The sequence below is a fragment of the Myripristis murdjan genome, chromosome 18, assembly GCF_902150065.1.
Source record: "Myripristis murdjan chromosome 18, fMyrMur1.1, whole genome shotgun sequence".
Classification (NCBI taxonomy): Eukaryota; Metazoa; Chordata; class Actinopteri; order Holocentriformes; family Holocentridae; genus Myripristis; species Myripristis murdjan.
This window is the reverse complement of record NC_043997.1, coordinates 11,947,675-11,960,799: the sequence shown is the minus strand read 5'-3', so window position 1 is coordinate 11,960,799 and position 13,125 is coordinate 11,947,675. Positions and strand designations below refer to the sequence as shown.

The 13,125-nt window shown below is 41.2% G+C and overlaps 2 protein-coding genes and 1 non-coding gene across 3 annotated transcripts; 2 read left to right on the top strand and 1 right to left on the bottom strand.

Annotated features, from left to right (window-relative positions):
- The first annotated feature begins 60 nt into the window (after nt 1-60).
- Nucleotides 61-3,327, top strand: pfdn2 (prefoldin subunit 2). The gene is made up of 4 exons (XM_030077010.1): nt 61-191; nt 1,506-1,594; nt 2,209-2,332; nt 2,922-3,327. The coding sequence occupies exons 1-4, from the start codon at nt 108-110 to the stop codon at nt 3,111-3,113; spliced, it is 489 nt and encodes a 162-aa protein (XP_029932870.1). The 5' UTR covers nt 61-107; the 3' UTR covers nt 3,114-3,327.
- A 2,568-nt stretch (nt 3,328-5,895) lies between these two features.
- Nucleotides 5,896-5,977, bottom strand: trnas-gcu (transfer RNA serine (anticodon GCU)). The gene has a single exon. It is a non-coding gene; the product is annotated as a tRNA-Ser (tRNA).
- Nucleotides 5,978-6,249: 272 nt separating this feature from the next.
- b4gat1 (beta-1,4-glucuronyltransferase 1) lies at nt 6,250-10,854 on the top strand. Its single transcript, XM_030076991.1, has 2 exons — nt 6,250-7,694; nt 9,517-10,854. Exons 1-2 carry the CDS (start codon nt 6,594-6,596, stop codon nt 9,706-9,708), a joined length of 1,293 nt encoding a protein of 430 aa, XP_029932851.1. The 5' UTR covers nt 6,250-6,593; the 3' UTR covers nt 9,709-10,854.
- The last annotated feature ends 2,271 nt before the right edge of the window (nt 10,855-13,125 follow it).

Here is a 13,125-nt window from a genome sequence, read left to right as displayed (position 1 = left end):
GCAGCTAACGCGGTCTGTAAAAGCTCACAGGCGATCACAAGAGACAGCTCAAGACTGTCCGCCCGGGGTCCTCAGCCGCCCCAGCGTTCTCGCAACACTCTTCCAAGATGGCAGCCAACAGTACCAGCACGGGTAGCAAGTCCAGCAGCGGCAGTGCTGGGGGGAAACAGTCCGGCCCGTCCGCCGAGCAGGTATTGTCTCCTTCACGGCAGTCTCCGCGGTCGCTTCGCCGCCAACCCGTCGCTGCTCGGCCGTGTCGGGTGACGCCGCGGCCGCTAATCGGACACCCCAGCCGAGCCGCAGCTAATGCTAACGAGCTAGCTTCCCCACCGCCGTCATGTCTCACACCGCCGTCTGAGCACGGAGCGTTTTGCAGAGTCAGCCCGCCCAGCGTGTGTCCAGCCGCCGGGAACACACACATTTTACATCAAAGCAGTCCACCAGCAGTTCATTCTGTTTATATGTACTTCCTCAGCTAGCGCCTATGTGGATCAGGAGCAGGGATGCACGATATGGACACAATTTAATACCTTGATATTTATACCAAGTGTCTCGTTAGCGATACAGTAAACGATTTGATTATGGAAGTGTAACAACAGTGAACATTGAGCATTCTTCAGAAAACAGCACAATAATACCAACTGAAAGTAGAAAATGCAGTTACAGACGAATCACTCTTGGGCTGCATTAAAATGAATAATAATAAACATAAATCAATGCTGCAACAATACTTAAAGTGTAACAGCAGTTACAGACTAATCACTCTTAGGCTGCATTAAAATGAATAATAATAAACGAAAATCAATGCTGCAACAATACTTTAAGTATAACAGCAGTTACAGACTAATCACTCTTGGGCTGCATTAAAATGAATAATAATAAACAAAAATCAATGCTGCAACAATACTTTAAGTGTAATAGCAGTGGAAATTGATCGTTCTCCAAAAACACAGCTTTATAATACCAGCTGGAGGTAGAAAATGCAGAAACTTCGCAAAATATTTGTTGTCAGAACAGAGCAATCACTGTCTTTGGCTTAGCCTAACTCTAAATTTGATATCGACAATATGTTTGCCTTTTGAGATATTAATATCGTGCATGCCCATATCTAGGTATCGATATGATAACAATACATCATTGAGTCCCAGCTGCGGCAATGAGAAAGAGTGCCCTCGACCAAAAATAAGAAAACCTGGCTGAATGAGCAAAAGTTGTGTACAAATGAAATTTGTGCGTGAAGCCCACTGCCTCCTATTTGATGTGTAGCTGTAGTTTGTAGTTTGGAAACAGCTTCATGTTGGAGGAAATGCCTCCTAGATCCTGAAGTGCACCGTCCACAATATTCATATACAAAAGTAGTTGTTTTTGTTGATGGTAATGAATTAAAGAGTGTCAGAATTGCACGCTGTCATATTGTAGGCATCAGGATTTTTATTATTATTATTATTGTTGTTGTTGTTGTTGTTGTGCAGCTGCTGACTGATTTGCGTGTTTTTGTGTGCCAGGTCGTAGCGACGTTTCAGAGGATGCGTCAGGAGCAGCGCAGCATGGCCTCTAAAGCCGCGGAGCTGGAGATGGAGATCAACGAGCACAGGTCGGTATAGCTCAGCTGACACTCCCACCTCTTCAGCTCTCCCTCTGTTGTGTCAGACACTCGTTTATCTCCTTTGATCGTATCTCCTGCGTTAGAGCTGTTGAGTTTCATCTCTGCTCATTATCTGCATCTACACTTTTCTGCACCTTCAGGCCTGATTATCGTGTAGATTGTTCTGGTTAGTTTTCTGTGCTTCTCATTTTGTTTTTACATGGTTATTATTCCTCTTCTTTTTTTGAGTGAGATGCTTTTACAGGTGGTTCAGTTATGTCTTGCTTTTTTATCTCGCCTGCTCAAAGTAGAAATCTGCATTGTTGTTGCATTTCATTGTGTTTGCATTGTTCTTTGTTTTTTTTTCACTGTTTTTGTAATGACTTCTGTGTTTCATTACTGTGTATAAAACCGAAAAATGAAATGTTTTATTTTCAGTTTTCCTCCAATGAATCAGCAATTCAAGGGAATGGCTCTTGGGGCAGATTAAAATCCACCATCCCTACATTTTATATTTCATCCTCAAAGAAAATATCGTTACAGTCTTATAAAGATTTTTTTTTTTTTTTAGTCGTCTTGATTGAGTAATTCTTATTGTATAACGTGTCTGTTTATCCTTTCAGCTTAGTAATTGACACCCTGAAGGAAGTAGACCCGTCTAGGAAGTGCTTTCGTCTGGTCGGAGGAGTGTTGGTGGAGAGGACGGTAAAAGAAGTTCTACCGGCCTTGGAAAACAACAAAGAACAGGTGACGTACTAGAGAGAAAACAAATAAACTAGTTATGTCATCAGTTGGTAATCCGCTTTGGAGCAAAATGTGTGAAGAAACAGAATAAAACCTCGTGTGTTATCGTGTGTCGCATTTAGGAGTTCTTGCCTCATACTGGTAATTCCAATTCTAATTCTAATCCATTCAAGTCCACAACATCAATCTGGTTTTTGTTAATTTAAGGTAGTTTAAAGAACATTTTGGCTTTTAAACCACCTTGAATACCACAAAATTTCTAGAATGCAGCACAAATTGACATTTTTTCCCATTAGTGGTATTACTACAATATTTTTTTGGCAGATGTTGATCCTGCTGATTTAGCCTACAGAGAAATGTGTAAAAACTTCAGACTTCATCAGTGTGGTACAACAGCGTAATTTCACACAGGAGCCCTTCTGTATAAAATTATTTTTGCCACATCTCCAGTTGGACTAAATTTATTTGCATTTAAAATATATATATACAAATGGATACTGCAGCCGGAAGACAATTCCAGACACAAATCCAAATTCGAAATTCACTTAAAACAATCACCACTGTTTAATTTTTTTTTTTCCCCCTCCCACAGATCTCAAAGATTATCGAGTCCATCAACACACAGATGCAGACGAAAGGGCGGGAACTCACAGAGTACAGGGAACGCTACAACATCCGATTGGTGGGAGAAGGCAAATCAGAGGCACAGAGCCAATCGGCGGCGTCCTCCAGGGAGAGCGAAGGAGGCGGGTCCAAAGGCGGAGCCGGCGTTTTAGTGTCGTAATTTTGCAATGATAGTAGGATCCCGTGATTTCTGCAATACTGTAAACATAAGTGGAGTCACACAATCTAGGTTTAAATAAAAAAAAGAACTCTCAAGTAGACACAGGAAACTTGGCATTTGAAGATTCGGGGTTAAAATTTCTGCAAAAAAAAAAAAAAAAACATGAAAGAATTTGTTATTTAACTCATTTGTTACATTCATAGATGAACAGAAACAGCGCACAAAGTATCCGTGTGGGGCTGTGTGCTGGATGCTCTGCATACGTTCAAAGTTGTTTATGTGCCTGTGTATGTTTAATTGAGGGCGTTTTGTTATACACTTGCCTTTCAGTGAAACTAATGTTTTCTTTTATGGCTGAAACATTGTGGCATAAATGCAGAATGATGGAATTCAACCTTCCAAATACTTTTTTTAGCCTCTCTCTTTTTCACAAGATCAGCATCAGTCATTCATGTTTAACTGCTCTCTGGATTCAGGAAATTCATTTTTTTTTTTTTCACTCTGTGTGGGACTTGTTCGCCTAGGGGATTAGATGACAGTGGAAAGTCTCAAAACATAATGTTGAACGGGATAAAACACATTAGACGATGTTTGAGTGCTCACAGTTATCAATAAATACATGACCACAGTATATTCTGAAATACACGTTCTTTGCCGTATGCTGTAAACATGTAGAAAAACTAAAACACAGATTTTGGATTGATGAATGGGCATTTTGTGAAAACGAGGGGGGTTTAAATTGTGAGGAGAACCCCGCTTGCCAAGGCGGAACATGCGTCTTAATCACAAGCCAGAGATTATGCTGACAACTTTTCACTCCAGATTAAAATTAATCCTTCACCGTGCTTATTTTCTTTTGTTGAAACTGGTATTTTGTTTACAATTTACATTTTATTTACACACAAGCCACTCAAAAATGCCACTGGCTTGTATTCATGAAGCTTTCTGATTGATCTGTGACCATGTGACATAGTTACAGTGAAATTCACACTGACCAGTGAGTGATTAAAGGTGCGAAGAACTAAAACTGGTTGATGATTGGGCCAGATTCAGCAGCATCATCTTAAATTTCTATATTTTCTATTATTATTATTATTATTATTTTTGTTATGAGAAAAAATAAAAAGTCAACTCCAGATTTACCAGACATCTGTCGTTGCAGCAGAGATCTGCACAGTTACTGAAATAAAGTAAAAATGGTTCAGTGTTAAAATAGAGAGCAAAAAACACACTCCGCTGCACGGTGACGACTGAAGGAGGACAGGACGGTTTCTGAAGCCCTGATGCCGACAGAGATGCAGGTCTTTTGTGTAAACACTCTAAAATTCATTTATGCGTACAACTATTTTTTAATACCTGTTGTAGTCCGAAGGCTTTTTTTTTTTGCTGTTATTTCAACAAACTCAAATGTCTGCATTCAAATATTCATCAACTTTATAATCACTCAAAAACATTAAATAATCTAAAGGTGCTTATGCATTTCTATTCATTTAATGTATTTTTTGTGTTCTTCAATTTCAAAATGAATGTTTCCATGTGTTGGGCGGCCGATCTGTTGACTGCAACGAGAGGTTTTTTTCTTATCCTGGTAAGAGTGCCCTCGACCAAAAATAAAACATTGGTGAATCCCAGAAATCAGCAGGTACTAATAAGAGCAAATTGTGGATAGAGGAAATTAGTGCATCTGACCCAGTGTCTCTTATTTGATGTGTAGCAGCACATAATCATTTTAGTTTGGATGAAGTGTTCTATAAACCGGTGTTTGTCAGATGAAATGCCTCTTAGGATCTGAGGTGCACTGTCCACAATGTTCATATACAAAAGTAGTTGTTTTTGTTCATGCTAATGAATTAAAGAGTGTCAAAATTGTGCTTTGTTGTATGGTTACTTAAACTGACATTACAGCGCTTCTTAAACAAACTGTACCTGCTGTGGAGAACCCAATATCTGATCTGTACGTACTGGAACGTTTTTCAGATGGTGAGCACAGACAGTATTCACCCTCCAAGTTGGTAGTTTCATTATTTAGACTGGACTGCAGTGTATTCAGGTTTTTGAGAGCACTTAAAGAATTGGTGTTTGACATTCTTGGCAAAAACTTAACAAATTCAGGAGACTGAGAGTCTGAGATTCAACTGGTTAACAATGAGAAATGGGTCATACTCAAGCTTATCAAGCATTTTTTAGTCTGTGTCATATTTGAATAAATGACTCTCTGGATAGGGAGGGTAAAAGCAATTCCCTTTAAGAATTCTGCCTGTTCCCATTTCCTGGCCTGTATTTCTGTTTAACAGGATAGTCTCCGTGATGACTACACAAAATCACCTCATCAGAATTTGAAAAATGTGAAGGCTTAGCCTTAACCAAATAGTTTTATGTAGTCCATGTTCACATGCTATTTTTGTTTTAAATAAGTACATGATTAAGTGTTTAAAAAAAGGGCAGTATAAAGGGAACGAGTAATGCTCTTCCCTCTGCTGCCATCATGAAGCCTTTGAGCAAGGCATTTCATCAGCAGTTGTTCTAGTGCAGCTTCTGATTGTCAAACAATTAAAGACTGTGACTCTCAGGACCTGAGAAACTCCCAGGTGCAGAACACATTTCTGTACAGCCTGCTGTGTAAATGTGAGCTGCATATGGGTGTGTTTGAAGAAGAGCATCCACTCAGCAAACCTTATCCTTGTCTTAATAATGTATGACAACGGAAATCATACAACAACGACCCTTGTCGCCATGTTAACTATATGCTGACATTTTAAAACACATAATGAAAACATGTTTTCGACGAGGATGGGATTCGAACCCACGCGTGCAGAGCACAATGGATTAGCAGTCCATCGCCTTAACCACTCGGCCACCTCGTCCTATGAAAATCTACGGCTAATAAAATTCCTTCATATAGTGATTATTTAACATTTTAATCGCTTAGTGCGCCAGTATGATTATTAATATGATTATTGTGTGTTGACAGCAAATCCTTTCGTAGAATGTATTTATAAGTGTCGATACACATTTCACTCACACACACACTCACCCTCGGTAGGAAGTAACGTTATTACAGCCAACGCTAATAGCAGATAACACACACCCCTCTGAAAAACATTGAGCGCCGCCCCTACTCCGGACATTACGGTTATTACGCACTGACATGCGCCGCTGTCGCAGCAGCAGCGGCGCAGAATGGGATGTTTTGATGGAGACCTCAGAAACTGGTGCTACGTGTTTTAAAACAAAAATATGAACGCTGCGCTTTCAAAACACTGCGATCGGCGGCCTTGTGAAAATCTGGGGCAGCGTTGCCGCTAAACTGCACGATAATGGAAACAAATGCGTGTCTCGTATCCAGTTTGTGGTAGCAATGTAGGTAACGCTAGCTGGGACGCCTGGACAGAACAGATAGCCGTAAAGCGAATAGCTGCCCGCTTGCGCGTTTGAGCCTGCTTCGTGTACAGTATCTGGCCAGCTTGCAGCTGCTCTGGAATGCATCTCTCCAAGAAATGTTCAGTCTTCAAAGTGGTGCTGAGTGCTCTGCTGATAGTGGCGCTCCTGCAGCTTATTTATCTCTCCTTCCTGTCCAAGTTTCACGGTAAGCAGCAGCGGTACCGCTACTCTGAGCTGTTTGGGGGCTCCGGTAAGAAAAATGTGCACCCCGAGAAAAACACACGGAAAGAGCGTCTGAGGTACTCGCTCTCCACGGGGGGCATCTTTGACAACAGCGGGCAGTACCGAGTGTACAAGAACTTGATCAAAAGTGATTTCACAACCAATCAAAGGCCAGGAGCTGACCCCAGTTCAAATGTCCTGGCTTTGGCTACGCACACAACCATCAACAACCTGTATCACCTGGAGTCTCTTCTTGAAAGGTGGCAGAACCCTCTCTCTGTGGCCATATTTGCTCATGGTCAGGATGTTAAGTTCGCCACAGCACTCGTCTATGCCCTCAGCTTCTTCTGCCCTCACATCCAAGCCCTGGTGGACTTCCACTTGGTCTGCCTGTCAGGGGAGATGGCCAGTTTCCCTGAGCAGGACCGAGAGCATTTTGCAGGGCTTGAGGACTGCGCCTCTGTGTTTGCCAGGCTGGAGACCCACAGGGATAAATACAAGAACTATGCCATCAGTGGAAACGTCTCCTACCCCAACAACCTCCTTCGTAATGTTGCTCGAGGTGGCACGGAGTCCTCCTACATCCTGGTCATCGACATTGACATGGTGCCGAGCGCTGACCTGCACCAGCAGTTCCTTGCCATGATCATGAGGCAAGAGCCAGCAAATGACGAGGTCTTTGTCCTGCCGGCCTTCGAGATCCGCCATGTGAGGAAGCTGCCTGCCACCAAGTCAGAGTTGGTCCAGCTCTATCAGGTAGGTGAGGTACGGCCGTTTTACGAAGAGCTTTGCGCTCGCTGCCAGGCCCCCACCAACTACTCCCAGTGGGTGAACAGTCACGTCAAAGCGCCAGGCCCCCTGGAGGTCGCCTACACTCTCACCTGGGTGGACCCCTGGGAGCCCTTCTACATCGGGCCTCGCACTGTGCCCCTCTACGATGAGAACTTCAAGCAGTACGGCTTCAATCGTATCAGCCAGGTTGGTATAAACAACAAGACACATGAATAGTCACAAGAGATTTTTTATCAGATAATGTTTTGAAATTCTTTGGCTTGTTTTAGGTGAGATGAGTTTGTCAAAGATAAAGTTTTGACAGTTGGAAGGGGTATGTTTAAAAGTTTAGATTTCTTAACAGTGTAGGCCACTAAATAGAAACTGAGTCATTATTTTTGTTAGTCAAAATTTTTCACTTTTGGGGTGAACTACTCCTTTAAATGTGCTTGACTATTCTACTGTATATTGACCTAACAACAGTGCACTGACGCAAGTCTGAGGCTGAATCACTACTGTCTGTCCTACAGAGCCACCTTATGTCAGTCAGGAGAAGTCACATAATAGAAAATGTTTTCGTTAGTTGACATGGCATGACAATGAGTTTGACTTTAGTGGACTAGATCTGCTCTGAGGTTTGCTGCTCAACACGTTTGGTTTCATAAATCCCTGCTGCACAAACAGAGATTTCATAGGGACATAACTCCCTGTTGGACACGAAAACAGGTCTAAGCAGGTGCAGCTAGGAAGGAAGTGGGCTAAAGCGATAATAGTAACAGATGAGAAGCAGCAGTGGAGAAAAGCCAACTGTCAAAGTAAGCTGACGAGTCATTTTAAAGAGTTTGAATTTAGCGAGAGAGATGATGATTGGTCGACTTTAAAAAGCACACAAGTGAGAAGCCTGACCAGTTTACAGCACCTCAAGAGTTTCTTGACTTCACTAGCTTTGCTCATTACAAATCCCACTCAAGTTTGGGGCAAGATAAGCCAACAAAGGTTAAATGTAGAGATAGACCAATTAAACAGTCAACCAATTACCGGGGCCGACATCTGGGATTTTGAGATAATTGGCATCGGCCAATTCCTGCACCCACAAGACCAATAAACAAAAAATGTCTGCAGACATATTTGCAGGCAGCCTGTAAGTGTGGCTGCTGTGGAGCAATGTCAGAGGTGTCAACACAGTTTAGTTTTCTAATTACCTGTGGACATGTATTTAGTTGATACATTTTCTATTTAAAATAAATGCACTGCAGACAGAGTGAAGATCTACTTAAGCAAACAGACAAAGCACATTAGTGTTAAATCTTCAATTAAGTTTAGCAATTCTGTCTCATTATTATTATTACTAAATTGTTGGTTTTATCAAATGCAAAAACAAACAACCAAAAAAACATGATATTGGCATTATATATCGAAATGGGCATTACATGCAACAAATACTCTTACTATTTGTGCACTTGTGGGCTTATCTTAACCATAAATTTGGTGGGACTCATTAACACCATCGAGACCTGTGCTTGTACCACACCTCTTAGCTGTCACTTTTGTTGCTCCTCCTTGTTTCTCCTGGTGTATGTTACTCTTCTTTCTATTCTCCTACTTCAATGTCATCCTCCGCTCACTGTCTCCACTCCTCTTTCTTATTCCAACATCTCCAAACCTTGACCCCATATCCTTTTCACTCACATCCTGCCTCACATCTTTCATATCGTCTCATGGTTTCTTCAAATGTGCCATATGACACTTCATCCATATTGTATTTATTTTCTCACTCCTTCTTTTTGGCTCAATCTCATCCTCACCTCTGCCTTCTCCTTTCCAATTCCTCATGCTACCTTTTCTTAACACATTCCTCTCCCCTCACTTTCTTGTTGCCACCTTTTCTCCTCCTCCTCACCTCCTCTACACTCTCTCCAATCTGTCCCCTCTGTCACTCTCCTCTTCACCTCCTCTCTCTCTCTCTCTCTCTCTCTCTCACCTTCTCTCCCTTCTCTCACACCCTCCTCTCCGCCTCCCGCCTCCTCAGGCCTGCGAGCTCCATGTGGCCGGGTACAGGTTTTCGGTGCTCAACTCAGCCTTCGTCGTGCACAGGGGCTTCAAGGTGCAGGGCGAGTTCCACTCTAGGAAAGACGAGGAGAACAAACGGAACCGGGTTCTCTTCCGCAGCTTCAAAGAAGGCCTGAAAACCAAGTACCCGTCCTCCAGCCAACGCTGCTGAAAGGAGAACAGGGTTCGCATCGCTCTGCCTACATCCTGCATGTTTCAGCCCCGAGGTGAAGACAGTAGTCCTCTTGATGAAGGGGCGGGTTTACACTTTTAGTAATATCAATACAATAACAAAACAGTAATGACAAGATTAAGCCCCCAGCTAAGCTCTCTGCACATAATTCAAAGATCAGCATAAAACACTAATGACCTAGTTTTTTCCTGTGATTTCTTGTGGTGTTGGCCAAAAATCTGCCTAAAATCTACAGTGTTGTCTGAGACTTTCTGACAGCACCTTGTTGGCTGGGATGGTAACATTTGTATTAATCAGCTCAAGAAATCTGGCTGTGCATAATCTAGATGAGACAAAAATCACAAAATACTGTAAAATTTGTGGAATCTAACAGATGCGAACATCATATTTATCTAAATTTACAGCAGTAACTACAAGACAAGTTCTATGCATCAGGTCAGCACTACACGGGGAGCTAACACGGCACACGTTTCTGCCTTTTTCTGTCCAGCTGACAGCAGAAATTGCTCAGCATATCATTTACTGTAATTACAGCACATTAGACATATTTTTCGGGGCGGGAGGTGGCCTGGTAGTTAGAGAGACCCTGCTGTGACTCAAAGGTCACAGGTTTAATCTCTGTAACAGCCCAATGAACCCAATCACCATCTAGAGTTCACAATAGCTGATCTAAAGTCCCCCTGTTCCTTTTATCCCCGCGAATGCCATTTTCCCACAAATTGCTTCAAATGGTTACTTTGTGTCATAATAGCAGTTCACTGTCTGTGAATTCCTTCTGAAGTTTGTGACAGTCTCCAAATGTGACCCAACCACTAGATGGCAGTAGACACTCACGTGAAAGAGTAAGGTGGCAGCACATTAACCTAAAGCAGGAGGAACTCTCACCACAGCAGAGCACATGGATTATGCAACACCAGTGTTTGGTGCTCTGAGGGATGTGAGTTACACTGCAGCACAACTGTCAGCACACTCCAACGTTTTCAGTCCACTACGAAGAGATTATTCTTGCCTCATGAGAAGAATAAAGCACTGAGAAATTAAAAAAAAAAAAAAACACTGTGCCACACTAGCATTGTGCCAACACTGTATATTGACAGTTAGATGGAAAACTACTGTATTAAAAAAGTATGTGTAAATAACAGCACCCTGGATTATCGAAAGGATTGTAGAGAAATATTTAATTCAAAACCACTAGTAAATAAACTGCAAATTGTTGAACATAAACATGATATTACTCTGGAACCCACTTGCGCCCCCTAAGTGGACGTCTGCATACTAAACTAAGCAACTTCTGTTATGTAGCCTACATCCTTGACTACCACTCAACTGTGTTCAATGAAAATGCACATATACAGTAAATGTACAGCATATATACTTTTACTTTTAAGTGTCAAATTCATTAACATCACTGCTGTTTTTTTTTTAAGAGTCTGAAATGATTTACTTCCTTGGTTGTTTAAAATGTTTGCCATGATATATTTATATCGTTAAAACATTTTCCTTGAACTTGAAATGACTGATCCTATATTTGAAAAACGACCCTGACCAGGAAAACTGTAGCAGAAGAGGTTTTGTTTTAGAACCACTATGAAATATGTTCATTTGGTGTTGTGGAGTGAGACGAATCCTCAACTAACTTAGAGTTATGGTGTGATGATGTGGTGTGGTGCTTTATTTCTCATGTTTTTTTCCTTATTTGAGAATGTTTTTTTTTTTTTTTTAATTTATTGTTTATGTTGACAAAAGATAATGCCTGTTTTGTTTTGTTGGACTTTGTAATAAACCTACAGTATGACTTTTAATCTGACTCATCATCACTCAATTTACAACAGTATGTCAGTATATTAGCACAGATACTGTCTGTCATTCATTGTAACTACCAGCTTGGAAAAGCACTACACAAATCCAATCAGGTAATTTCAGTGGAGGAATTCTTGAGGACAAGTCAACGTCAAGACTGTTTCTTTCTTGAATAATCGCTTGGTTTGGACGTAAAGAAACAAATGAGTTCAGTGCAGGACAAACCAAGGAACTGACCCAAAGAGTCTTAAAAGTAGTAGTACTTCCATGAAGTAAATATGGCAGTATTCAGTGGAATTCACATCTGACACTAAGGGGTTAAAAAAAAACACATGGTGTCAGGAGAATAATTCATAAAGAGAAAAAGTGCAAGATATCAGGAGCTGTATCATTCACAGAGTATCGGACAAAGTCGCCATTCCCTGTGGTGTAACATGGCTTAAGTTGGGGGTTTAAAGGCATCCCTAACCAATGGCATGCAAGGGGTGATTAAAGGGTGATTCAGGCCAGCATCCACTTAAAAGCTCCTATTTAGTAATTAAGATCTGTATTAAAGTGGACTTTAGAGTGCTCGCTTGGGCTTCCACTTGATAAGGACATAGACTGAATTAGATCTGAAATGCTACCTGAAAATCAAGTTTGAGAGGAGGGTGGCTACAAGGTACAGAGATAAATTTTTAAAAAATCAACTCGATACCAAGTTATCTGTTTGCAGAGCTTTAACAACGCCCAAGGGTTGATCGGTGAGCCGGCCATCTGTTTGTGGAGCACGTGTGAGATTTGTCACCTGACGTCTGACCATGTCACCGCGGCATTTTGTGGTTAAGCCTGCCTTACTGGCTTCTGTGGTGATGAGGCAGACATGCAACAGGGAGAAGCACGCAACTCCATCGCTTTGGACCTAAATTCCTTTGGTTTTCTGCTTTCATGTTAACATAATCAGGCAAATCAAATTCTTGTGTGATTGCATGGCACTCTTGCTTTCTTCTCCTGACCAATTTATCACACCTTTTTCTCCAAATATCGACTGTTACGTTATTTCTAAATAATGTCTTTTGCCTTTAAATTGACAAACTTGTTTTATCTTTTTGCTCTTGGAAAGCTCCCAGCAGAAATCACTACACATCTTACTACTGTAAAGAATTCAAGTTACTGAATTTCTTTTTAGAAACAATAACCTTGCTTTCTGTGCAAGTCTCAAAGAACAAGAGTATAAAGTTGAAACTAGATTCTTTTACTGTAATTGGAAATTTGGAAATTTCAGCAGCAACAGCAACAACAAAAAACAACAAAAAGCCCACCAACAAAGTAAAGCCAGATTAGGTCTCACAGTTTGTCACTTCATGATCGAGTTTCAGATATTTATAGAGAGCCTACAACATTTGTACCCTGGAATGAATGTGTAAAATGTAGCTAAGTACAATTCTGCAAAAACGTCGTTACTTAAGTAAAAGTATTTGCTTTAAAAATAGTAAAAAAGGTAAAAGTACATACGAAAGCTGCTTGATTCAAGTCATGTGAGTAAATGTAATTAGTTTGTTCTATCCCTGTAAGTTGGACAGTTTGTATAGTGGTTTTGTATATAAAAAATTAAGA